General features: G+C 33.6%; 1 protein-coding gene across 1 annotated transcript; it reads right to left on the reverse strand.

The window, feature by feature from the left end:
* Positions 1 to 27781, reverse strand: LOC129218871 (putative defense protein 3). The gene is made up of 3 exons (XM_054853192.1): positions 27586 to 27781; positions 989 to 1196; positions 1 to 174 (listed from the first exon to the last, which is right to left on the reverse strand). The coding sequence occupies exons 1-3, from the start codon at positions 27779 to 27781 to the stop codon at positions 90 to 92; spliced, it is 489 nt and encodes a 162-aa protein (XP_054709167.1). The 3' UTR covers positions 1 to 89.

A 27781-nucleotide genomic window follows, 5' to 3' on the forward strand; every position in this document is an offset into this window, starting at 1 on the left:
ACGAACAAAACTGTACAAAACATAATGTACTGGCGCTGAATAAAAGTACAAAATAATATATAAATATCTACAATATAATTCTTGAGCGATTAATCATTATCGTGTTCTCCAGATGGTGGGATTCCAGCCACTATTCCGGAGTAATAACTGTCATATGATTGCAGAACTGTTGCCCTATAAGGAAGCAAGAAGAAAAGTACTCTTAGTATTTTAAAAGTTATAAGAATCAGCATGAAAAAATTCCATCATTCGTACAGTAAAAATACTGGAGATCATTTTTAACTACTACTAAAAGTCATTACGAATAATGAAAACAGTTAAAGAGCAGTACAAGGGCAATAGTTAAATGTAGGTAAATCGTCCGTGTCTAGTAAAACGGTATTAAATAAAATTGTTTGATTGTGTCACAAGATTGTATCGATTGTTTAGGAATGTTGTAGTTAAGTCATCAATACTCTTAAATGATATTCTGATGCATTAATAATTAATAACAGAAGTGCTCAAATCTTTAGCAAAGTATACTCTGTGACGAGTATGGCCGTAACTACAACACCACATTGATACTTGTATCTCACCGGAGAGTCACACATAGAACATCTTTACTGTCATGGGAAGGTAAAACGCAGTATCTGCAAGTTTATTAACTTTTTGTATTATTTTTGTCTATTATACTGTAGCTTTATTGTTTAAGATTGCTTATTTAGTTCATACTGAAGATAAAGCACCAAAAAAAAAAAAAAAAAAAGCCCAACTCAAAAATTCGCCCATTGTTAGTATAGAACCCAAAAACGTGATAATTCAAATATCTCAACAACTCATCTCTGCCAATACTGCACTTGATTTTCCCAGAGTAGTATAGATACTTGAATAACTATAGTCTCACTGTAATATTGATTTTATCAAAATAAAATAAAATACAAAGTTCATAGTAGTTGTTGATGCTTCTTGCCCTATACAATATGAAACACCCTGTACTTCTAATACTTACACAAATATAACTTCTCCTTTTGGCCTATCTTTCGGTGGCTTCCAAAGCAAAATAACTCTCTTCTTTGGTAAAGGATCTGCATGACTAATTGCTGAGCAAGGTAACGTATGTGTGCCTTTTACTTTATACCAGTCTCCTATCCTTTCATGCGTTTCAGGATCCATAGCTGCTATTAAAAACCCTTTAAAACGAGGTCCGGTTAGCTGCACTGGAAAGAAAGAAATTAGTATTTACTGTTGTGATTAATATTTTAAAATTTTATGGTGACAACTAAAATGTAAATATAGAACAGGAAACCTTAAAATTATTAAACATTGTTTATAATAACCTGATGTTCAGTTTTTGATAGTCGTTACTTTGTATATGAAAAAAAAATCAATTAATAAATAATACGAGCATTATTAACTATTCAGTGAAAGACTCGTTGCTTTAAACTTTGCAGTTTTGTTACTGCTTCAACCCTTTAAGGGCCATCAATTGTGTAGATGAATGATGAAGTTTGCGGCGTTTTTAAAAAAAGAAAAAAAAAAAAAATGTGGGAAAAAAGTGTTACTTTGTGAAAAATATATAAATCGATGAATAATCTTCTTAATTTATTAATAATCTTAATAAGTAATTTAGTTAACTATTCAGTCGTTGACTTAAATCTGCAGTTTTGTTACTGCTGTAGTCCCTTGAGAACTATTAGCTCAAAGTAGAATATTGAAGTTTGGATGTTTTCAAAAAAAAAAAAAAAAAAGGCAAGGAAAGAAAATCATATTTTTTTTTTTCAACAACAACCTCTTTTTGCAAACATTTAGGTAACACAGGTAACACGTGTGGGAAACGTCTGCATATGTCTAAAGTGAATGAAGCTGTGTAAGACTGACTAAGCAAGTTAGGAACAACTCTGGAAAAATGTATATCGATAAGTATCAGTAGTTTATCCTTGTGTGGAAATTAAATGTGAGAAAAACTGCATTGGGACATAAAAATTTGCAAAATAAGTTGCATGCGCATGTTTCGCGATAACACTGAATCCCGCGCAAGGAAAGATTTTAAATCGCCAAACAATAACGTTTCATTGCCTATCCCTTTCAGAACTAGTCGCCAAGGTATTTTTTTTAGTCACCCGGGTGACCTGGCGCAAGGGATTTGTCGGACCCTGTTTTGTGAAATTTTTTAAACAAAGTTCAAAAAAATTAGAACAAGTCATCTAAAATCAATTTTTAGCTCTATTTTGTCTCAAACAATGGGATTTTATTCAAACATCTATAAAACAAAATAAATTTAAGGTAAATAACTATATTTTAAAATAATTCCTTTGAATTCAAGAAGTTAACTAGCGAGGTTTCTTTCGTTCACTATTTTTTTCTCGTGACTAAATCCATTCATTAATCTTCCCAAGAAAAGAATCCTTAATCAAATATTTGTTTAACACCTACGTGCTTTTAAGGTCCTTTCTAATTCGCAAACATGATTTTTTTTTTTTTTTTGGTTGAAGAATGCTTGGGAATTCAATCAAGTATTTATAACTTGTCTCCAAAAAATCAAAAGATTCTCTAATTCCCGAATATGTTGATGCTTCAGCTAAGGTTTAAAAGATGAAAAACTTATCTATAGACTAACTGTTTCAAGAAATTTGGAAAAGATTCTCAGTAAGTTTACACTTAAGGTTTTTGTCGATCTTTTTCATGCAACTTTCAGTCAATGAAGGTTGTAAAAAGAGAGAAAAAAGATATGAAAGCTCTGCTTTTTTTAATATTTTTAAACAGTTCATTTTTTTTGTATTGTAATTATATAAATAGGGTAAAATGAAATGTAACTGCAGAAATTTTGACGTACATTTCTTTTGCTTCAGGTAATTATTGACGTTGTGTGATTGCTTTTGAATTTTCATAGCAAATGTATTCGAACCAAAAAAGTTTTAAGCCGCATGGCAGCATTGAAAAATGTCTGTCTTGGTGCAATCCTTTCGGGGAAGTTATTTGCACCAATAACTGGGCAATATATTTAAATGTTACTATAACTAATATTTTAATGTTGTGTTACACGTTTTTAAAAACTGAACTAACTAAAGTACCGAATATATTTTTAAAAATCGTTGATGGCGTCCATTTAAACCGCAATTTGATTCTACAACATTTCGTTCTGTTGAGTTTATATTTGAGGCAGTGAGAAGCAAAGGGATGCAAGGGGACTACTTTAAGTTTCGAGTAAAACGCGTTTAAAGATCAGATCCTAGATAGGTTTTCATTGAAATTTTTTCCTAAATCATGCTGTACAGCAGCACCTACCAAGGCTAATAGTACAGTACAATCTCTTGCCCCAAAACAGGAGAGGTTCACCTACCATTTGTACTGGTTATCTCCAAATTTTTAATTTTGCCACTCGCATCCCTTTGCTTCTCAAATATTGGATGAATAGATGAGGTTTACTTTTTGAGGAGCAACAACACAAAGTAAATGAAAGCAGATCCTATTTTATTGATTTAGACCATTACTCCAGTCATATGTCCATGAAAACCTATGAATACTTAATAAATGGAATAACCTTGTTTTCTCTCCCACCTCATACAAGCCTTAGACTTAAACCACTCAAGTTGAATTTTTCGGTCTTCTGAATGCGATCTTTTCTTCAAATGAAGCAAATATTCATTCAATACGAACTTGCCTAATAATTTGTGATACGTTAAAATGCATTTTTTGTTCATGAAAAATAGCAAAGATTAAAATTAGTATTTATTTTGAAATTGCATTTTAGTTTCGTGTCTTTTCGGAAAAAGAAGGAAGCGCTTTTTCAGGCTTGCTCGTTCCAAATATTGTGTTTGGAACTGGTAATTTTTATTGTTAACCCTTATTTCATTTTAAAATTCAAATAAAACCATTGCAGCAATGAAATTGACTGAAATTTGGAATCATCAATATTCTCAGACTACCTTACCATAATTTTCATTGTATTAAAATCTAATTGAGAACTTTAAATGGTATGTATTTCAATGTATTTCAATAAAACTAATGACTTTTATATACCTGAAGTTTTAATAAGCTAATCAGTTTGCATACAAGCATTCAAATTATAGATAAAACATCAGATAGTCAAAACTAGAGATAGAAGTTGTTAACATATACGTATTTACATTTTGAATGGATTACTTTCGAATTAAGTAGAATTTTAAAAACCAGAGTTATCGAGTGTTATAAACATTTACTCAAGTAAAGTACAAGGGAAAAAAAATGTATGGTTGCTTATGGTAAACAATTAAATCTATCGGCTTGAATGAGCAAAAATGGATCTTCAAACAAAGTAATTTAACTTTGTACTGCCCAAAAGCGTAGTGGCAACAGTTGGAAATGACGCAATGGATATAAGGCAGTACGAAAGAGCTATAGTTTCCTTTTTTACGCATATTATCTCGCCTTGCGTGCGTGGCTGAAACAGCCTCTCGAGTTTCGTTAAAATGGTGAATGCGGGGATGGCCCTTTGCAAGGTTAAGTGCAGATAAATGTTCCTCGCTAAGATGTGAAGTCTCGGCATCACATAAGTGAACCAAGAATCTATCAGAGTCTTCTGCCAGACTAAATTCATCGCTGTGTCGGAAGTGGAGGCCCCATGGACCAGACCTGGGAGCTAATGAACGCATCGGATGGTTGGAAATTGTAAGTCTTGAGGCCCGTGAAAATGATAGCAGGAATCGGAGTTCGGAACTACCGGCAGCGGCGAATCCTCGAATCATTCAGCCTACGCTAGATCTTTGAAGCAAGGTCGAATTGGTGCCTTTTTTACAGCGTGTGAGATTTTTAGTGTTTGATGCCTCGTCGTAGAATTCAACCCCTGTGAAGTAATGTTTTAATGTATTACATGAGAACTTTTAATTTGTGCAAATTGTGGTATTATGTTGTTATAGGCTAATATTATTTTAATGTGTGTAAAATGCAAATTTCATATTAGTTAATTTTAAGCAGTGAGTTATTTGGGCTTGGTGCTTTTGTAAATATATATAGGCGGAAACTCTGGCAGTGTGATAACTAATGTATTTTAACTTTTATTGGGGGTTAAGTTTAGAGTTAGTATTTGATCAAGGAGTAGTTTTAAATTCTTTTAAAAGCACTATTCTTGCAATTGTATTTGTGTTATAATGCTGCATCTTAACCATGCCACCTAGTAAGAATAAAGCTGTTTCTTTCTTTAAAGAATTGTAATTAATGTGATCTTGGGTATGTGTTTTGATGTTTCGCGTACTGTACGTTTCGACAGTACAAAAATGGTGCCGTGGCTTTCTTTTCTTGCAGCTTTATAAAAAAAAAATATATATTGATATTATAAAGAATTTTCAAATTCCAAGGAATAGGAAACAAGTGAGATCTTTCTTGGGATGTATAAACTATTATAGAAAATTTATACCAAATATTGCTAGGCGGTCAGTTAGTTTAACAAATTTAACGAAAGAGAAACAGGGGTTTAAATGGAATGAACAGGCGGAGGAGGAGTTTGAGGATTTAAAACTGGCTCTGATGAATGACACCTTTTTGTATCTGCCGGATACGAAGAAAGACTTTCACTTGTATACAGATGCAAGTAAGATTGCGATAGGTTGCGTCCTGGCGCAGTTGGATACAGAAGGATTTCCACAACCCGTGGCCTTTGGAAGTAGGAAATTGAATTCTGCGGAAACTCGATATTCGACGACTGAAAGAGAGACCTTAGCCATTGTGTATTTTGCCAATTATTTTAAACAATATCTGCTGGGAAAACTATTTTATTTGTACACGGATCATGCGCCTCTGACTAGCTGCTTTAAGCTTAAGGATTCATTCTGCAGAATAGCCCGGTGGGTTTTATCGCTTTCCCAGTTCGAATTTGAAATAAAATATTTGCCAGGGAAAATTAACACGGTGGCGGATTTTTTGTCCAGAAATGTTTCTGAATATGAGACACAAAATAGGGAGGTTCAATTCAATGAATTAAGTGAGATGGGCCCGGTTAAGGCTGAAATTTCGGTTGAAAAATTGCGGGAGGAACAGGAAAAAGATAGAGCATGTATTAGGATAAAGAACAACCTGTTAAAAAATAGCCGGATAAATCCGGATAAACTGAAATTTTTCTTGAAGGATAAAATTTTGGTATGCAGAAACAGAAATTCCAAGGGGGAAAAAGATATTAGGTACGTTGTGCCACAGTCGTTGGTTCGAAAAATATGTGAGATTTATCATGATAGTCCGCAAGCGTGTCATCCCGGGATTAAGAAAACTTTAAACAAAATCAAAAGTATGTTTTATTGGCCGAGAATGGGGGCTCAAATCATAAACTGGGTGAAGTCGTGTCAGAGTTGTATGGAACGAAGGGCACATCTGCCAGGGTGTTTGGCTCCATTGCAGAGAGCTCCTATTCCGGCAGGTCCATTCGAAAAAGTCGCTTTCGACATAGTAGGTCCCTTGCCTGTCACTGAAAGGGGTAATAGATATATCATTACCTTTACTGACTATTTTATAAGGTGGGTGGATGCTTTCCCTGTGTCTACGATAGGCAGTGATGTCATCGCGGATGTAGTGATGCAATTCATTAGTCGTTATGGGACACCAAAAAATTTTTTGTCAGACCGGGGGTTGAATTTGCTAAGCAATGCAATGAAGGAAGTATACCAGAGTTTGAATATAAAAAAATTAGATACCCTGGCGTGGAGACCACAGAGTAATGGGTGCGTGGAAAGATATCACAAAACGTTAGGTAATGCGCTTTCGCATATAGTAAATTCCGAACATGATGACTGGGATATAAAATTGCCCTTTGCTATCCTGGCGTATAGAACGTCTGCACACGAGTCGACCGGTTTTGCACCGGCATGGTTGATGTATGGAAGAAATTTAAATCTGCCTCATGAGTTTCTGGAAAAGGCGACCCCCTTTTCTTATGCGGATAATATGCATTATGCTAATGAGCTACTGAAGAAATTGCATGAATCATACGCCACAGTGAGACACAATTTGGAAAATGCGGCTGAGACAAATGAAAACAGACGAGAAAGGCAAAGTAAAATACGGCAATTTAAAGTAGGGGATGAAATATTTTGGTATAATCCAGCTGTGAAACCAGGGCGCTCAAAAAAATTGAGTAAACATAATGAAGGTCCTTTTCTAATTTCTGAAATTATCTCTCCAGTAGTGGTAAAAATTAGGCACGCAAATAAATCAAATTACGTCAGGGTGGTACATATAGAGAATGGTGAATGTGGGGATGGCCCTTTGCAAGGTTAAGTGCAGATAAATGTTCCTCGCTAAGATGTGAAGTCTCGGCATCACATAAGTGAACCAAGAATCTATCAGAGTCTTCTGCCAGACTAAATTCATCGCTGTGTCGGAAGTGGAGGCCCCATGGACCAGACCTGGGAGCTAATGAACGCATCGGATGGTTGGAAATTGTAAGTCTTGTGGCCCGTGAAAATGATAGCAGGAATTGGAGTTCGGAACTACCGGCAGCGGGCGAATCCTCGAATCATTCAGCCTACGCTAGATCTTTGAAGCAAGGTCGAATTGGTGCCTTTTTTACAGCGTGTGAGATTTTTAGTATTTGATGCCTCGTCGTAGAATTCAACCCCTGTGAAGTAATGTTTTAATGTATTACATGAGAACTTTTAATTTGTGCAAATTGTGGTATTATGTTGTTATAGGCTAATATTATTTTAATGTGTGTAAAATGCAAATTTCATATTAGTTAATTTTAAGCAGAGAGTTATTTGGGCTTGGTGCTTTTGTAAATATATATAGGCGGAAACTCTGGCAGTGTGATAACTAATGTATTTTAACTTTTATTGGGGGTTAATTTTAGAGTTAGTATTTGATCAAGGAGTAGTTTTAAATTCTTTTAAAAGCACTATTCTTGCAATTGTATTTGTGTTATAATGCTGCATCTTAACCATGCCACCTAGTAAGAATAAAGCTGTTTCTTTCTTTAAAGAATTGTAATTAATGTGATCTTGGGTATGTGTTTTGATGTTTCGCGTACTGTACGTTTCGACAGTACAACTTCTTAATGAAGTTTTTTTGCCAAAATAACAAATACCAAGATATTCTGATTATTACAATATGCTTGCTAGATGTACTCATGTTTAGAATACCAGAGCATTAAAATAACATAAATACCTTGGACAAGGGCAACTCTTACGAACTTATTTTCCATTGAAATATTTGAAATTATGCTGAATTGAACAAAAAAGGTCAGCAATAGAGTATGTAGACTTTAAAAGTATACTAGCATACTCTTTTGCAGCCCATTTTGTTTGGACGTACCAGACATTTGGAATTAGCAACTTGTCGAGAACTGTTTCCTGCTCTTGCTGTTTCCTTTAGAAATTGTTAACTGATAGCAGCATTTCTCATTTGAATTGAATCGTTTTTATCGTTCAATTTCAAACTCCGACACCTTAAAATTACAACGAGCAACTACACAACATCCGCTAACCGCCATTAATGCCGCTCGCAAGTTTATTTGTGGCGGGATTTCCCCTCTTACAAAGTTTAGTTGTAATTTGCCTCGTCGCTCGCAGATTTGTTACAACTTGCATTGCACAAATCGCAGATGACGTAAAATACGAGCGAGCTACCTGCGATCGTTTCTCTTGCACCGGCCCTTAGACTTAAACCACTCTATTCTATTCTATTCAAGAGTCACAACTGACTACAACTGTATTATGTCGAGGGATCTGCATACTAAGTGCCTTGCCTCCATTATTTTATATACCGATAGATGGCAGCACCATCACCGGATCGGACAGTTAATGAGAATTTAGAACTAGTCCAAGAGCTAATAGCTACCTAGTACTAGCACCCCCAGAGGTATCGTTTCACTTGGAGGACATTGAGACCACGAGCATATTTAACGTCGCCCAGTCCCCTTTAATGACGACGGTGGGTCTTCGACCAGTGGGGATCGAACCCGAGCCCCTCCGGCCCCGAGTCCAATGCCCTACCGATCAGGCTACCACGGCCCCCTTAAACCACTCAAGTTGAATTTTTCGGTCTTCTGAATGCGGTCTTTTTCTCAAATGAAGCAAATATTCATTCAATACGAACTGCCTAATAATTTGTGATACTTTAAAAGGCATTTTTTGTTCATGAAAAAGAGCAAAGATTAAAATTAGTATTTATTTTGAAATTGTATTTTAGTTTCGTGTCTTTTCTTCACAGGCAGATGAAGTGCGTAGAACTGCTGGATTGGCTTGGGTAGTTCTGCACGCAGCTAATCTCCAGTTTTTATCTTCTAAATTTATTTTAAAGAAAAAAAATAACTCAGATGCTTTATGTAGCAAATTTTGGATGTCCAATGCTTCACATGTTAAAATTAATAGAAAAAAATCAGAAAAATCGTGACTATATTTAAATTATTACAGTTCTTAGAAGTTACGTGCGCAGGATTCGACCACATTCCCATAGCAATTTCTTGGTCACTTCAATAAACAAACAATTGATGTCTTAATAAACGGCGAACAGTGACCAGTAATAAATTTTGAATTTAAGGTATATGAATGCTGACTACGCTGCGTCTATAATTGCTTAGCAAAAACATATGTGGGAATTTCATTATTTTCTTTCTCTTCACACAAAGGGAGGGGGGGGGGTGTCAGCATTATAAAATTTTATTACTCTATATAAAAACAATTAAAAGAGTATGAACTGAAATTTCTCTCCTCCCTCCGCCCCTCCAAAGATGCCTTGCGTGTCAGCTTAAACACTCTATTAAAACTTCATACCCTCAAGCGGGAAACTTCGTCGAGTGGGACATTATTAGCGGTTTTTTAAAACGATGACGTTTGGCACTATTGTAAATTCTAAAACCAGCAAATGGATGCGGTAGTGTTTTTGTGCAATGAAAAACACTATTGCATCTATTTTCTTGTTTTGGAACTTAGTATACAGTCAAATATCGTTTTCAAAAGCCAGCAAACATTGACGAAGTTGTCATGGTTGACGGTACATCTATTCCTGTTACGATTTTTAAAACGTCTGTTCTCTGACTTTAGTTACAAAATACGGTGACGTCAGAAATTATCCATCATAAATAACCACATTTTTCAAAAATGCTCATCACATTTAGTTATTTTAGGGGAATTTACATTATTTAAATAAATAACAAATTTGTGATGGTAAACAGCTGCCGCATCACGATTTTTACTCTTATTTTACCCCCCCCCCCCCGATTTCATCAGTATCAAATCCTAACAATTATGTCCCAGTAGCCAAACACAAAAATTGTTTAACTCAGAAACTGTTTTCATTTTTTTAATAGTTAGAAATATCTTATCTGATGTTATTCTACTCTTACTAAAACAATAACTCATTTAGTTTTTTCTACAAATGTTTTTTAAATGAACAGAAAGTCACACTTTTGGCAGGTCCCCATCCGTTTTTCAAATGAACTTAAATTATTTAAAACTTTTATTTCAACATTCCACAAATTCAATTTGTAGTACAAAATTAAGCATACTTAAAAATGTAAAATAAATTAAATTATTTAAATCATCAACGTACATCGTTTTAAACTTTGTCCTGTCCTACACTGTAACAAATTTTGGAAACGTTTCTAGGTATATCGGAAACGTTTCCGAAATAATAAGAATCCTTCATCCAATAGAGAACTCCTCATTATTCAGAAAGTTTTCTGTTATTTCAAAAAATCTCGAAGCGGAAGTGAGGCGCAATGCTTCGAAACGTATTTTATCCTTCTAACACTGGCGCCAGTGAGTCGGAAATAACGAGAGCTTATTTTTTTTCCTTATCTATGGTTGCTGCAGTCAACAACTGTTTAGCATTGGATTACTTGTTATTCCATGTCCAGAGGGTAGTAAATTGTGTCGAAACTAATTTTACCCCTTTTCATTTTGGGCTGCCCTTGATTTTTTAGACGATGTACGCAGCTATTAAGTTAGTTAATAACGATTTGCTTCTTTACAATTTCCGGTGCGACCATGATTACATATATATTGTGTGTTCAAGCGTGAATAGTTTCAACACCCGTTTTTATACTTAATGAAACGAAACCCTTTGGATTACTTATCCAGTTGTAATGGAGGTACTTAGATTTTCTTCCGCTCATGTTCACTTGTAAGTAATAATGAATATTTTAAAGCATGTTGTTATATACATTTATATTTTTGTTGATTTGCATTTGATGAGGCTCCAATTGTAACTGTTTTTGGGTTTATCGAATTAATTTAAAGTTATCCTACATACCTATGTGCGCAGTGTACTATTTGTTGTAACCAATTGAAACTGATTAATTACGCAATAGAAATAAGATTTATATTTGAAAAGCAATCACAGAAAAGTTGTTTGGAAATACTTTGATATACATACATTGGTTCAAAAAAAATCAGTTGTTTAATTCATTAAAAATATGGTAATGCAAATGTTTTCTAGTATTGTAATATGCTTCACAAAAAATGTGCCAGTATTATTTATCTTTTTTTATTATAATTTATTCATTTATTTAAAAAATATTTATACCATTAGAAAATGGCCCAGTTATCTATTAGTAAGCAACATAGTTATGCAATTAATTCATGTGCTCATTCATTTTGTTAAATGTGGTTGACAGTAAAAAATTCCTTGACATTAGTTGTTCGTTAAATAACATTTCCTTCGTGGATATATTAGTTTAATATAGGATAGTCAGGAGGAATGAGTCAGTGGCAAAAATGGAACAGCTGCATTTACAAGCCGAAATAAAAAGAAATATTATTTCATGTCATTGTTTTAAAAGTGAATCATTTTTTAAGTACTATGTTAATAATATACAATGTACATATGGGGAGAAGACGAGGTGCGTTCACCACGCAGACTGCCATTGACATTTTCAGGGATTGCTTTTTTTTTTAAAAGGGGGGCGCTTTATAGCATTTTATGGGTTCACCCTCACTCTTATGGTGTGGGGGGGGGGGGGTCTAGTATATATGAAATGGAGTAATCATGCAATAGAATTCAATGTTTTAATAAATAAAATATATAATGCATTTTGCGCACATTGTAAAAATGAAATCAGTAACCTATTTTGATTATTTATATTTGTGATGAACTGGAAAAGGGCAAGAACAGAAGAATCAACTCGAATGGTTCCAACAGGAGGACTTGGTGTCATATTTAAATTCACCAATTTCTCTGTTGCACTTTTCGGTACACTTTGTTCGTCAGAGAAATAGACTTGACGCGAAGGGAAGGTAAGTTCTGTCAAATTTTATCCGAAAATAAAAGCTATCAAGTTTGATACAAGATATGTTTTTAAATTCTGCATTAAAAATACAATATGTTGATAATTTTTGAGAGAAAAACTGAAGTCTGAGATTGTTTAACAAACAATCCCACTTTTGAGAAAGTACCCCCCCCTTCCCCTCCCCTGACGATTTTGTGATTAGGAATGAAACTACTATATTATTTCATAAATTTTCAAAAATTTATAACTGTGCATATGTTATGCTGTTAACCATGCTATTTGTCATTAGAAATTCAGAAAAAAAATCCACGAATGATTCTAAAATTGCTTGTTTCATTGCTGTTAGATATGAAAGAACTGAAACTGATATGGTATGCAATACTATAGTAAAGAATTATATTTTAGAAAATATCACGGAAAAAGGATTCTGAAATTCTCGGAAATGTTTTTGAAAATTGTTTGGAGGGTTCCGAAATACCCGGAAACGTTTTCGAAACTTTCATGAACCACAGCTGCACAGAATACTAAGAAACATTTCTGGAAATTACGGAAAGAGGATTCGAAATACTCAGAAACGTTTCTGAAAATTACAGAAAGAGTATTCCAAAATACTCAGAAACATTAAAAGAGGATTCGGAAATACTCAGACACGTTTCTGGACATTACAGAAAGATAATTCCGAAATACTCAGAAACGTTTTTGAAAATTTCATGAACCGCAGCTGCACGATATACTCAGAAACGTTTCCGGATTTTTTTTACAGTGTAGGAAGAGTTCAATTATTATAGATTAAAAAGAGGAATTTTTCATTTGCTGCGCTACAGCACTGTTTATTATCACCATTTTGTTAGATTCCTTAAGTATTAAGTTCATATGAGTTGTCTGCTGTTCTTACTAAAACTTTGAAGTTCAAAAATGGGTATAAAACATTTTTGCTGTCATTCTCCTAGACAAAATCTCTGTTTTTCTTTTATTTAACACAATAATTCTACTCATATAGTGTGTAGTTGAATTAAGGGGTTAGAATAAAAAAATAACATTAGTTACCTTAATTATAATTCTGGGCTTACGCAACAGGCAAATTGTATGGAAAATGTCATACACCTGTTCTAAAAAAAATGTCACACTCCTGTCCTAAAAGAATCACTTTCCTAGCATTATTTCTCAAGCACTGGTAATGCATCCCGTAGAATGTAAGGATTAATTTCCAATATATCAACTTCCAACATTACACCTACTTAAATCTTAATGATTTTCTTTCATGTATGTTTCACAAATACATAATTACCAGCTTTAGCAGTTTTTGTAGCTGATTTATCAATTGCTACTAAGTCATCATAGTTGTCTTGTATTTCACCAATACAATCAGAGTTGCTTTTGATTTTGAAATCCCCATTGCTATAGGGGGACCCACTTACCCCGTATAGAAAAAATGCACGGGTAAGTGAGACCCCTCCTCTTAAGCACTTATTAATAATATTTAACACGAAAATTCTTGTTGAGATGAACTTTAAGTTAAACTATGCGTGAAAAAGTATCATAAAATAATAATAAAAACTAACCTGGAAACACTTTTTTAAAAAATGTTGCTAAATTCGTAAAAAAATGTTTTTCAGAATCTTTTTTTGACTAAACGCTATTACCTAGAAAAAAAAATTCTACGAACTCTAAATATGTCAAAACCAATCATTGTGATGAAATTTAACATGATCAGTGCAAAAAAGTTTGAAAACTTTTTTCATATTTCAGTTTTAGGGGGGTGACCCACTTACCATAATGACCCATCTCCAACAACCAACCCTATGTCAAGATTTTCTTAAACAGTTGTATTTTTAACTGAGAATGGTATTTTACTTTAAATTTCAATTTTATTACTTTTTGATATAGGCCATTTTCGTTTTCTACTTAATTATTTTGTTCCCTTTCAGATGCTCAAGGATAGTTCAGGTCGTGGAAATATGAGTTCAGCTGTTAATGACACAACTAAATTCCAAGTTGAAGCAAATATAAGTAAGCTGATGTTACTTTTATTAGCAAATATCTTTCGGAAGACATATATTTACATGAAATACACCGCCAGGTCAGTCATTCCAGCCGAGGACTGCAGTTTCGGGCTTATTAGCACTCATCAGCCCGGCTTAGGAAGTGACTGAGCTGGAGGTGGAAAACCCATCTTAAGAAATCCAAGAGTGCCAAACAAACTGGTAGCTAATATAGAATTAGCAAAGACTAGACGAGTGACCGAAGCAATGGTTCGGTTCGACTCGAAAATTGAAGGCAAAAGGCAGTGGTATTTTCAGTAATTTTTCGCCCGATAGCCAGAACTAAGGCAGAAGAGCATTCCTTAGCCCTCGCTATAGGGCAGTAACTTACTGAAAATACATATATTTATTGATAAAATCACCTTGATAAGTTTCTAATATTATACTATGGTATTTCCTTGTAGCACGCATACATTAGGAGCGTTCAGCCAACATTACATATTCCCTGCTATTATGTCGATAGTAAAATAACTAACTCTCTAAAGATGACACTGATAGATCGGACGCGTACTATTTTGATTTTTAGCATTAAAAAAGTTTAACATTTGGATTTTAAAAATATAAAAATATTAATGTGCAATATTTGAAAAATCTATTTTTTTTTTTTTTTTTTTCATTTTCTATGATGCAAAATTTGTATTTAAAATAAAAAGTGAAAATGCGCTTGGCTAAATTTTGAGGCGTATTTCCAATTTGCATTGTGTAAAATACGTTTGTAAAAGTGTTTCTCTGAAAACAGCTTAAAAAAAAAAAAAAAAAAAACGAAATAATAATTACTCTTAACAATTTGATGATTATCTGATGAACTCGAAACAATTTGATATGAAGAATTTCCTCCTTCTTTTTCTTCACCATTTTCTGTCAAAAAATTCATTATAAACATTTTGAACTTAAGAAATATGAAAAAAAGAGACATTTAATTTTTTTTTTTTTTTTTTTTTAAGAGCATAGTAATTTTTTTTTTCTAGTAAAAAGCAATTTACGCCCAATTTATAGCCAGAATCTTCAATAACAAACTATGCCAAAAGTAATTAATTTTGAACATGTGATAAGGCAGAGAAGCAGCATTCGATGTTCTCCATTGTATTCACTGCGTAATATGATTAATTACATTAATTCCGTTGTTCTTCAATAATTCAGCTGAATGCTTTCAAAACATCCGGGAATGAATGGAAAAATTTGAACTCGGTAAGTAGTTATACAGTTGAATGATGCTCGCTTCTTCACGCTTGGGTAAGAATCATGAATTAGCTTCATCCAATACTTATATCCAATTTCCTACTTTCACTGCACCGTTTAACATTTATTTTCCTTTTATTAGTTATAAATCAAACACCTCTGAACGATAAAATGTGAAAGATTAAATTGTGACGCTAATGAGCTTTTCTGGTTGGGATTTCGGCATTTTGGAAATACCAGCGTGACAAAAATTCTAAGCATTATTTTTTGTCTGCGTTAAACTGTTGTTTGCTGCAGATAGTAGATTAAAATTCAAAGAAAATTTGCGTGTTTGTAGAAATTCAGTCAGCTGAAATGTTTTTGAAACAAATAAAAAGACAAAAACATTTTAAATGATTTTATCTTATTTCCGGAAATGAAATGAGATTATAAGTAAGAAACATGTTTGTTTTTCGGTAAATGAATGCATATATATATATATATATATATATATATATATATATATATATATATCAGGGTTACCAACCTTGGAGAAACAATTTAAGGATCATCTGTACTGATTTTGAGTAGCAATTTAAAATTTTGCGGAGCAGTTCGGAATTTTTTATAAAAATCAATAATAAAATAACTAAAACCACTTATCTGAAATTGTTTTAGAGCTTTAATAGCCATTTTAAGCACTTATTAATTTAAAAATAATTATTTTTATACTAAAACAGCTTTAAACACTATTTCAATCTTTGAGTATAAGCATCTTTAATTTCCCAAATTTACATGTTTAATATGATAAAATAGCGAACTTTAGCTTGAAAGCGTTCGGCAAGGAAATGCGGAGCCGCGGAATTTCCGCAAAATGCGGAACATTTGGCAACCCTGATATTATATATATATATATATATATATATATATATATATATATATATATATATATATATATATATATATATATATATATTCATATATATATATATATATATATATACATAAATTATAGCTCAATTCGTTGCGGGGGTGGGTGAAATATGAAATAAGTGCGTTTATTTTTATATCCAGGAGTTTTGAGCTATCTTTTGATTTTTATATATTTGAATATAAGTACGCATTAAAGTTGAATAAATAACTTCACGCTTGAAAAGTAAAAAAAGAAATAACCACATTAAATTGCAGATTATTGCAGACACATGTTTCATGGTTACAAGGAACCCACTTTTTCAATGCAAACGAAGTGAGCTTTTTTAATCCTTAGCTCACTTATTTTTGCATTGATAAAAGGGTTCTTTGTAACTCCGAAACACGTGTCTGCAGTAATCTACAATTTGTGCAATTTAACATTATTATTTTTTAAATAAATAACCATTGTTTGTCCTTATATAACACATTAACTTAAGAAAACTATTTTATATTTAAAAAATAACAACTAGAGTGACTTTAGGCCAAATTCGCAGCGGGCAGAAATTGTCTTTCAATCATCTTTGATGCTTTCAAAATTTTATCTAGACGTAAACATAAAAATCCCTTCTTAACTTTAAAGAATAATTTATTTTGTAGAGCATAAAAACTATATTTTATAACACTGATACTATTAGACTATTTTTTTACGAAACTGCTATTCTTACAAGTGGAGGACAAACCTCAACAAAAATTTGATGAACCTATAGAGTTTACTTTCATAAAAACTTCGTTGCAGATGACGTATTTTTACTATTTAAATGAGGACAGGAAATTAAAAATTTTAAAATTATTAATGATAAATAATGAAAATTTTGCGTTGTTCTTATGAGTGCCCAAACTGCACTGATCAAGAACTTGCTAAGTATTATAGAGGTGTTTTGTCATCTTTTGCTCCCCCTCTCCCAATTAGCTCCCCCCTCCCACCACCTAAAAGACGAAAAAGCCATTTTTACTCCTTTTTCTTTTCACAAGTCATAAATTCTCGATTTTGAACTCGTTGATCAATTCGTTATGAAATCGTAAAGTAATTTCTGTGCATGCCCTGAGCGAAAGAGTATCCATCCATTCATGCGAACCGTGCTCAAGTTTCGACGCTGTTTTAGATCCGTTTTCAGTAAAACACTTGGATTATTTGTTTATCATGTTTTGCTGTTGCTTTTAATACCTGTAATACAAAAGGTAAAAAATGGACTGCATAGCGTTTAATCTTATATCAACTTTTTTGGCATGGGTGGAATCCTTATTGCCGGTTTATTTATTTATTTATATTTTTATTTAATTTTTTTTTTACATAATTCAAAAAGTCAAAAAACCAAAGAAATCTTAAATGTTTCTTCCTTTGTGAAAATGTTTCTTTCTCTACATTAAATATTACCTAAACCTTCCTTGAAAACTATACTGAAATTCGAAGCGATACTTTGCTGTCTCTGGTTTCTTAATGTCATTCAAAAAAGTTCTTTTAGAAACTGATTTCATTTTGAATTTTATTTAATGTGATTATCTATTGTATTACTACTAAAAAATTTCAAATGATTGCTTATTCGTCAACCTCCACTAAGCGAATGCATTTGAAAAAGTTCAAAAACTTTCGAAGTTTTGGATGAAATTTCTTCTTCTGAAAAAAGTCCTCGCTCTTATCGCGTAATTTTGACGAAATCAATAAAATTAAAAAGATAAAATCACAACTTAACAGAACTCGGTATAACATTTAAATTTTAATCTTAATTACGTCAGTGCTTTCAAAAAATGTTTTATTGCTTTCTTTTTTTTCTTCCTTTTTTTTTTTTGAACGCAATACTTATTTTGGTTAGATGAGTGAAAATTCATTGTATAACGGTAGTTTCGATTGACGGTCGTTTCGGTTGAAGCTATCTAACAAGACTGAAAAGAGCCTTCTCTTCGATCACTCGCTATTTTGCATTCCAACCATTTTCCTTTTTCATAAACTATTTTTCCTGATAATTTTTCATCTCAGCACAATGCTGCAGTACCTTGCTTAGTACTATGAACGGTCCTAATGTTTGTTAGAATACGTTTCAACCAACATATTTACAAAATAAGTCAATCAGACGTTTCAATGAAAAATATCATCCTTTCGACACATGTTAAAAGTCATTCACATCCTAACCAAAAATTATATGAATTTTAAGAAAAATTAAAAAAAAAAAAAAATGTATATGGGCAATTCCACGGGTAACTAAGTCGCATTTTCGAAGCAAAATCACAAAACCTTTGTCACATTCTACGCAAAATACCCATCATTAAAGAAACTTTCCCCCCTTGTTTTAAGCTGTATTAAGTGTAATTGAATTTCAAAAATATTTTTTGGCTGATTTATAAGAATAGTTTAAAACATTGTAGCTGACTAACATTAAAGCGTTGTACATGTCAGTCACCGCATCAGCTATAAATTTATTCAGCTATAAATGAAATCTTTAGCTGGGATCCATACTAATAAAAAGCAGTAAATCTAAATAATCGATACAAATTATACTTGAGAAAAAAGTTTTTATTATGAAGATACAGATAACGACTGGTTTTCTGTAAACTAAGCGACGCATTTTTGTTTAAGAATGTTGACTTTTTAAGAGTTAAGTTCAAGATATTTCAAGAATACATCAAATTAATGTACAATTCAACTTGACTCAAAAGGTCAATTGCAAGCAAATGTTATGTTTTTTCGATTGAATGATAACTTGGCAGGTCGAATGCTCTAAGTTGAGCATTGTTGACTCATAGTACACAAGCTAAACCCGATAATTAATGATCTTAAATATTTTACAGAAGATAGCTACCTTAACCTCATTCCTGCCATTACACCCAAACCTGTTTTTATACGGTAGATAGGGAACCCATAAATTATCGCATAAAAAAAAATGTTCAGAACTTCACGAGTAGCTATAAAAAATAGATTTCGCAACAGATAAAAAATATTTTTTTTATGCGGTGGATAGGGATCTCGCATAAAAAAGTCTCACGTAGAAAATAACCCCAAAAAGTTATCTTTAAACGAAATCAAAATAAACCAATTGATGATAATTTTGCAGACTCCCGAACATTTCCTAAATAAGGAAATTTTTGGGAGGCCACAGTGGCTTCCCATCGGGATGCCCCCGTCGTCACTTGTTTTATAAACAATTTTCATATACCGCACACACACACACACACACACACACACACACACAAATGATAATTTGAATTTTGACATCTTGAATTCAAATTATGTTTCTCGCAATCACGAGTGTGTGTGTTTTGTGTGTGTGTAGGCGTCAGTGGCGGCTCGTGGCTTAATTCCGTGGTTGGGCCTGCTGTTATCAGAGGCGCCCCGATGGGAGATCACTGTGGCCTCCCAAAAGTTTCTTTATTTGGCAAATTTGGAGACCATATAGCTTTTTAGGTTTAATGTATCTTCTAATTATGTTTAAGTATCTAATTTTTTATCATTCGGTAAAGTTCGGAGTTTCATTTTGTGAATTGAGAACGTAACCCCTCTCCTCTCAAAAATTTTATTTCGGGGTGCCTCTGGCGTTTGTATAAAGTTTCTACACAAAAAAAAAGAAAACCAGATCGTGGTTTTATCGTCGTCAGAAAGCCTAACTGATGATAAAGCATTATCAATAAGCTGTTTGTCAAAAGCAGGAAAAAGTACAGCAACAGTTATTGCAAAAGAGTCTTATCGAAATTGCCCGATATTATTTTACTGTACATTTTATTTCTTCGTGGTTCTCTGTAGTTTAATTGTGTAAAAAAAGTTAATTGTTCGAGAAAGTAATTCATATAGTTAGCGAATTCAAAGAGAAAAATGTTGCTGGGTATCGTCAGTTTGAATATGATTTGATTCCCCTTGAAAAGTAGGATGTAGTAGTTCAAAAAGACCACGATTGGCTTTATAAAGACACCGCGGTGTCCTTATTAACGTACCGACGGATCGGGTGGAGGGATATGATCCTGATGTATATACTGCACAGACGTGACCTACAGAAGATAACGACTTATCAGTGCCCCAAATGTGACGATTGATCCTTCTCATTTCCATTGAAGTAAATATTAAATTTTTAAAAATGTTACGTTTTTGAGTTTACCAGACGAATTGACAATAAAGAATTTTTCAATTTTTTTAGTTTCATTGTACTTTTGGCATCTTTTCAGAGTTGGCCCTATTGGAGGGACACGTGCTCCTAGTAAGGCCAAATCGCCATTCTTGGTTATAACTGCTGAAAAACATAATTGATACTTTAATTGCTACTATATATTAATACCAGTCTTTATCGCAGTTCTTTTATAGGCTTTATTGCAATTTACTTATTTCGAGCTTCTCCTGATGCGTCAAAGTTGAAATTGGTGGTTTTAGAAAATAATCTACTTGATTATTTTTTAAAAGTTCGAGGAAAACAACTTCAATAATATATTTTTGATATTTAAAAACACCAAACACAAGTCACTGGTAATAAATGACAAAAGGTATTAATCTAACTCATATTACACCCTCGATACCAACACGATCTCTGGGATCATGCAGTAGCATTAGCTTTCACTTTAGCATGCCTCGTTATTATATATCTTCATATAGATGATAGTCGATGATCGAGTAATCCGCGTGATTCAACAATGAAACTATTACCACGGCATGATAATTTGATAATATGTTTTGGTAATGTTTAACATGCAGGGAAAGGCTTCATTGTGACAAGGCTGACTCGATCCGGGACCTTAACTGTTTTACTGGTAAGACAGTAATTATAAGGAATGAAGACTCGTAAAAGCGGTAAAAATTAACGTGACTGGAGTGAGGATTAAAATTTCAACCACCAAAATAACACTAAACAGGCAATTGCTCCGTTCAAATGTAGAAACAATTTTCATTCGTCATACCATGACGGGCGGTTTTCTAGTTGATACCTAATAACAATTGGATCAAATTACGAAACTGGTAACTAATTTTTCTAGAAACATGCAGTTTACTTAATTAGCAATATATTCTTTTCATAAAAAATTTAATTTACTTTTAATTTTCAGTGTAATAATTTAGGTTTGCTTTGCTCAGTGTTAGAATATTCTAGCGTAGAAAAGACATGACAATAAGCCCTACATGATTAAGACTTATTACTTTAACCAAATATCATAACTTATCAGAAAATTGAAAAAAATCTCACCCAGTGAAAACTATATTAGGAACAGCTTTTAATTCAAAAATACAAAGTCTGAACTCTTATTATATTAGCACAACACTGAAAACCAACTGTACCTAAATTCAAACCGCAACTTAAAAAATGGCAAACGCCTTTTTGAAAATAAAATCTCCATTCAGAAGTTTCGAGAATGCGATCAAAGTTAAATAAAGAAAAATAAACAAATTAAAATACGTATCCATGGAATGAAATCAGAGGGTATCCAAAATATTGTAAACCCCAGTACCTGATAGTAACAGCCGTTTAAGATTAAAGAAAAGGAAAAAATGAATTAAAAATCTATCAAAAGAGAGAGAGAAAACTGGGAGAGAGATATGAGAGAACTTTTCCTTTCCCCGTAGGGTGGGCTCCGAGATTTCTGCCCTTTGCTTCGCTGAAACATTGTATAAGCGACGCGAGACGAGACACTTTCCTCCCACTGCTTCTACTATTGCCATTGGATGAAGATGGTTCTCCAAGGGGCAAGAAGGATCCGGCGCAAACACATCGTTCGGGGTGACATCGCTTGCCGTTTTCATTACTTTGCTTCAATCGTCGCAGTTGGTTAAGTTGTGGGCCGCCGTTAAAAAGGCTCAAAGGAACGTTCTTAAAGCGCTAACGCTAGTTAACAGAAAAGAGAAACTTTTTTTCTTTATATATTAAATTTATGTTTAAATAATATAAATTTATAATAATATTAAAATTAATATTTATTTTTCTTTATTCTATAAATTTAAAATCAGTTTCATGCCCTGATTTTTGAAAAACTGAAACACCAGAAGATATTTTTTTAACAATTTATTTAATTATGTACTATTTTTCCGGGTGGGCCAGGCCCACCCGGCCCATAGTGACGAGCCGCCACTGGTAGGCGTGTGTGTCTGTGTGCAGGCATGTGTGTGTGATAGTGTGTGTATGCATGTGTTTGTGTCGGTGTGTGTATGCATGTGTGTGTGTGTGTCGGTGTGTCTATGTATGCATGTGTGTGTAGGATATGGACGCAACCTGGAGACGGTTTTTCTAGAGGAGCAGCAACGTGAGGCCGGTCGACGCTGATGCTGCAGAGGGAGGCGGGGGGAAAATAAAATCATAGGAATTCAAAAGAGTCAAGTGAGAACAATAAGCAATGTGATTGCTCCAAAAAAAAAAAAAAAAACAGATTTTGGTGTATATGAAAGATATAATCACAAAAAGAATGAATAATTAAAGCATTTTTAATATAATATTCCCTTCTGTAATTGTTAGTCTGTTACGATGGGAATTGCTCAAAACATCGCATCCTTTTCCTTTCCTTCTCTTTCTGAAGGATCAGTACTTTGGGCTCAACTAGTCTGACACGAAGTGCTTCTATTGATCGTCACCTACAACTTGAAGTTGGTACCGAGCCTCTAGGACAGGATCCGGAAAAAGTGTTACAATAATTTGGGTTAACTTTGAACCATGTGGTTAACTTTGCACCAGATCAAATTTTTGGGATACAGTAGAAACTCGTTTTACGCGGGGTTACGTTCCTCGGAAATGCAGCGCAAATCAAAACCGCTTAAATTAAGACTTAATATTAGTGTTAAAATAGGGATTAGGTTAAAAAAATACATCATTCTAGCAATGACTAATTGTATGATAAGATTAATGTGTACTTTTACCGATTTCTATGCACAACATGTATAAAGAAAACACAAATTAATTTAGTGTTTCTGTAAAGGAGCTGGCTATGATAGTCTTTTGGCAGTCAGGAATTTTTCTTTGCAGTTTTCTGCGGAGCATTAACGCATCCATGATCATTTCCATGATAGAATCTTCCTTCCATGACATAATCTTCACTAACAAATCAGAAAGATCATATCTGTTGTCAAGGAATGGCTCAATATTTTCAATGTTAACGTTTTTGGTTCTGTGTCATCGATGTCGGTATCATCGTTGCTTTTGTCCTCCTTTGTCGCTCCTAAAAGCTCTTCTTCTAGTGAGTTCTGAACTGTGAGAGTTTAATAACTTTAATTCTGGAAAAAGCTCTGGAACCAATCGCATAAAGTGTCTCCAGTGGCGCAAGTTCGATTATTAGCACACCAAAATGCAGTTTCTTACACGTAATCTGAAATATTTAGGACTTTTGGAGGAGGGTCTACTGTATTTGGCCGCAAATTTTGCAATTTGGGTTAACTTTAAACCACGTAGGTTAATTTTGCACCGCATCCAATTTTTGACACATCTGGCTTTGCAGAAGGCCTGATGCTGCATTTTGCTGGCAAGGTTATAAAAGGAAATTTCTTCATTTTTTATTTTATAAAATAAGTTGTCAACACGAAACATAGCTAAGTGTGTACTCTAATAGTTACTGTTTAGAAATTACTTTTGAATAATGATTTGAAGTAATTGAATTATTTTGTCCTCCCTAGATTTTAATATTTTGTTAGAAATATTGTAGTACTATGGAATTTTAACAAATAATTTTATTTTCCCAGTTCAAAGTTTTACTATTTTTTATAAAAAACAATTTTTTTGCGTCACATTTTCCGCATGGTTCAAAATTACCCTTAGTGGCAATATAACTTTGAGTCTGGCTAATAATTCATTTCAAATGTTTTTATAATTATTATTCCTTAAATTTAGATTACTATGTTTCTGTAAAGTTTTTTAGTTTTATGCTAATTTATTTAGTTTTATGCTAATAGATGAAACAAGTCTATTAAAATATAATTGAGCAAATTTAAAATAGGGAAATTGCTGTTAAAAGTAACCCCGAATGACTTTAACCAATTACATCAAGCTGATTCCACTAGGCGGTGCACTACATTTTCTAAGAATGACATAGTTGGAAAAACTGCAGTAATTGAGGGTAATTTTGAGCCATGCAGGTTAACTTTGCGCCACTTCAAATATATTAGCAAATTTTATTAAAAAAAAAAAAAAAAAAAAAAACTAGAAAGCCCAGTGCTCCCAGCGAGACTATGAAATGAGTTTTCTGCTCTTTATTTTATAAAAATAAATAAACGAATAAAATAAAATAAAATGAGTGGGAGAGATTAAGGTGAGATATATTGCACACAGGCTGGTGGAACCGTTCAATAAATTCTGAAGCTATTGTTTGGAAGCTATTTTTGAAGTCATTGAAAGTGCTCTTCCCACACTACATGAAACATTGTAAATGATAGAACTATCGTGATGTTGTCAAATACAAAGGGAAATTTTTTGGACACTTAAAAAGGTTATTTTGCTGCTTTCAATTTGCACTAATGTTATTGAAATTATTTGTTTCGCATCCCATTTTAGGTGTGGCTCAAAATTACCCCTAACTGGCAGAATGGCCATGAACCACGCTAATAATTCTTTTTGAACGGATTTGATAATTATTACTATTTCTTAATTTTGCGTTACTAATTCTTGCGTTAAGAATTCTTCATGAAAACGATATATTTTATGCAGAAGATGCTTAGAAGGAATTCTTTCACTGAATTTTGTTCAGTGCCATGTTGTAATTATAAAGAGAAATAAATTTGCATGCGTAGCAGATTAACATTTAAGGTAGTGAGAAGCAAAGGGATGCAAGTGGCAAAATTAAAAATTTGGAGCTAACCAGTACAAATGATAGGTGAATCTCTTCTCTGTGTTGGGGCAAGAGACAGTACTATTACCCCTGGTACACTGTTAAAACTACAGGTTGCGTTTGGCACCTGTCAGGGGTGAAACGCTTGTTCACCAGCGACACCCAATAGAGAGCCGAAATTGCACCCTTAGCAAGGGTGAAAAACTGGCTCCTTTCACCCAACGTGCACCGTAGGTGAAAAGATGGTACCCTAGGTGAGAAAAATGGCACCTTTATTGCTTCCTATAAGGATTCCCCCCCCCCCCCCCGCGTTGTGTGCGTTTTTGAATACAATTGTGTTTTATTTATTTTGATTTATATATACGAAGGCATTTGATCACATTTCAACTTTCGAACATAGTTTAGAAGTGTTCATGACTTTAATTTGTCTGTTCGTGTATTAACTTTCTTATATTCACACTTGAATTGCTCAGTAATTAATATGTTGTTGACAATTTTTACTATAATCTGTGCCGAAAATGAACAGGGAAGGTATTTATCAATCAGTTGCCGGAACAACCAGAAATATTAGGTAACATTAGATTAGAATCATAGGAAAATAAAAGCGTTTCATAAACGTTAAAATTTTAATCGAGCGTAACTTATCAATACTTATTATAAGATTCAATATTTGAGTATCCTTATGCGTACAAGATAAATACTAATTTAAAAGCCCTTCTTTCCAATGTCAAGTTTTCCGTCTGATTAAAAATAAAAACGAGTAGATAACTACATTCGCTTCATGCAATAACGCCTGAGAAAGATACGTTAACCAAGACACGATGTGAAACTCATGAGTCAAACGCTGAGTGAGAGATTTCTTTTCACGCAGTTTTTTTTTCTCTGCCTTTTTGCTGCTCTCTTCGTTTCCACTACGTAGTTAATTCATTGAGAAGAAATAGACATTGTTATATAGGCTGTTTACGTCGATGCATTTTTATTCCGGAATTAGCAATTCAATTATCAGCTGATTTAAACGTTTTTATTTTTAATGTTGTTGTTGTTCAAGATAGTACTGATAAATAGTTTTAGGTAACAGTTTTGCAGGATATAAATAGCAAGATATTAATTACTTACTAAGGTAAACGGAACAATTAGCAGTTGTCAACATACTTTAATCACTTTAAATATGTTCGAAAGCTCTAAGAGTTACAATATGATCAAATGCCTTTACTTACGCGAGATTTCGAAGATTAATCCACGAAATTTTCAGTTTTGTTCTTCATTCAATGTGAAAGTAAATTTCGTTGCAACTTCCTTCGTTCGCCATTCAAACTGAAATTGTCGTTGGACGATAAGTCAGAGCGCATGCGCAAGGAGTCGCTCTCCTATTGAATGGTCTTTTAGCACTTTTGTTGACGTCGTTCACCCATTGAGTGCATTGAGGAGCCAAAAGCACCTTAACGACACTTCCTAGCCTCTGTTTCACCCAGACCCACCGTTTTTTCACCCTTGGGTGAAATTCTTTACCCCTATGCCACTCCTGGTTTTAACAGTGTAGATGCTGCTACACAGAATGATTTAGAGACACTTTTCAATGAAAGCCTACCTAGGAACGTATCTTTAAACGTGTTTTACTCAAAACTTGAAAATGTTCACTTACATCCCTTTGCTTCTCACTGCCTCATTTGATTCCCAACAGACAAACAGCAAATGAACTACTTTACTGAAAAAGATTTAAAAAAAAAAAAATAAAAAAATCGAAGTCACTAATGGTAAAATAATGTGGGCATAGCTTGTGTACTTTAAAGCAACAATGCTCAACTTGTGACATATGGGCTTTATGATGCCCGCCAATTTTTTCGATCAATCAAAAAAAGGCAATATTTGCTTGCAATTGCCCTTTTGTGTCAATTTGAATTGAATATTAACTTGATGTGTTCCTGAAATCTCTTGAACTGAACTCTTAAAAAAATTGTCTCTACTCAAGCTTTAGAAAAATTTCGTTGGAGGACGCATTTCACTTTAGGACGTTTTTTTGTGCTTCCTTGAAAGTCGTTAAATAGAGACAGGACCTCAAACGCAGGGTCGTGACCCCAGGAGGTCGCGGGATGTGTACAGGGGGTCGCGAGATATGGAAGAAAAGTTTAAAGAAACTTAATTTATTGCTGTGTTTTTCGTACTGAGTGTATTGATAGAACTTGAAGGAACGCTAGGTCAATAACTATCATAAAACTACTGCAAGATTATAAAATCAGTAAGATCTACTGCTGTCTCTTATTATAAGATAATTCTGGAGACAAAAATTCATTTTCATTTTAGTTATTTGTGTTTCTAAGGATCAAACTTCACTATTTGTGTGGTTTTTAGTTATTGTTTTAGGGTTTAGACAGAGTTAAAAATTTTGGGGCTTGCCAAAATACTTAATCTAAAAAGGGGGTCGCAATGTCCAAAGGTTTGAGAACCCCTGAATTAGAGAATCAACTGAAATGATAATTCAGACTCGAAGTTACACGAATGACACTTTCATTAAAAGTTTTAAAAAAAGCCACTTACCTTGAATGCCATCCATCCGGTAGTGATAATACTTTGAAGAGGCTAAAAAAGAGTAAGGGGAATGCTGAGGCCCCTGGGGCTCTGTACCAAAATGCCTCGGAAGCAAAGATTCACATGCTTCGGCCGGCGCACTGCGGGGGAAGGCCACGCCGGCCCGGAGAGAAGCCAGTGCAGCCACAAAGCTCAGCCAGATCAT

This window comes from Uloborus diversus, chromosome 3 (genome assembly GCF_026930045.1).
Source record: "Uloborus diversus isolate 005 chromosome 3, Udiv.v.3.1, whole genome shotgun sequence".
Lineage (NCBI taxonomy): Eukaryota > Metazoa > Arthropoda > Arachnida > Araneae > Uloboridae > Uloborus > Uloborus diversus.

What these genes read in the sequence shown, in the direction of transcription:
- LOC129218871 (XM_054853192.1), bottom strand. Translation starts at nt 27,781, where the DNA reads ATGATCTGGCTGAGCTTTGTGGCTGCACTGGCTTCTCTCCGGGCCGGC. An exon ending in CCGGATGGATGGCATTCAAG is followed by an intron (nt 1,197 to 27,585) that starts GTAAGTGGCTTT and finishes CTTTCTTTCCAG; the next exon opens with TGCAGCTAACCGGACCTCGT. An exon ending in AAAGGAGAAGTTATATTTGT is followed by an intron (nt 175 to 988) that starts GTAAGTATTAGA and finishes GCTTCCTTATAG; the next exon opens with GGCAACAGTTCTGCAATCAT.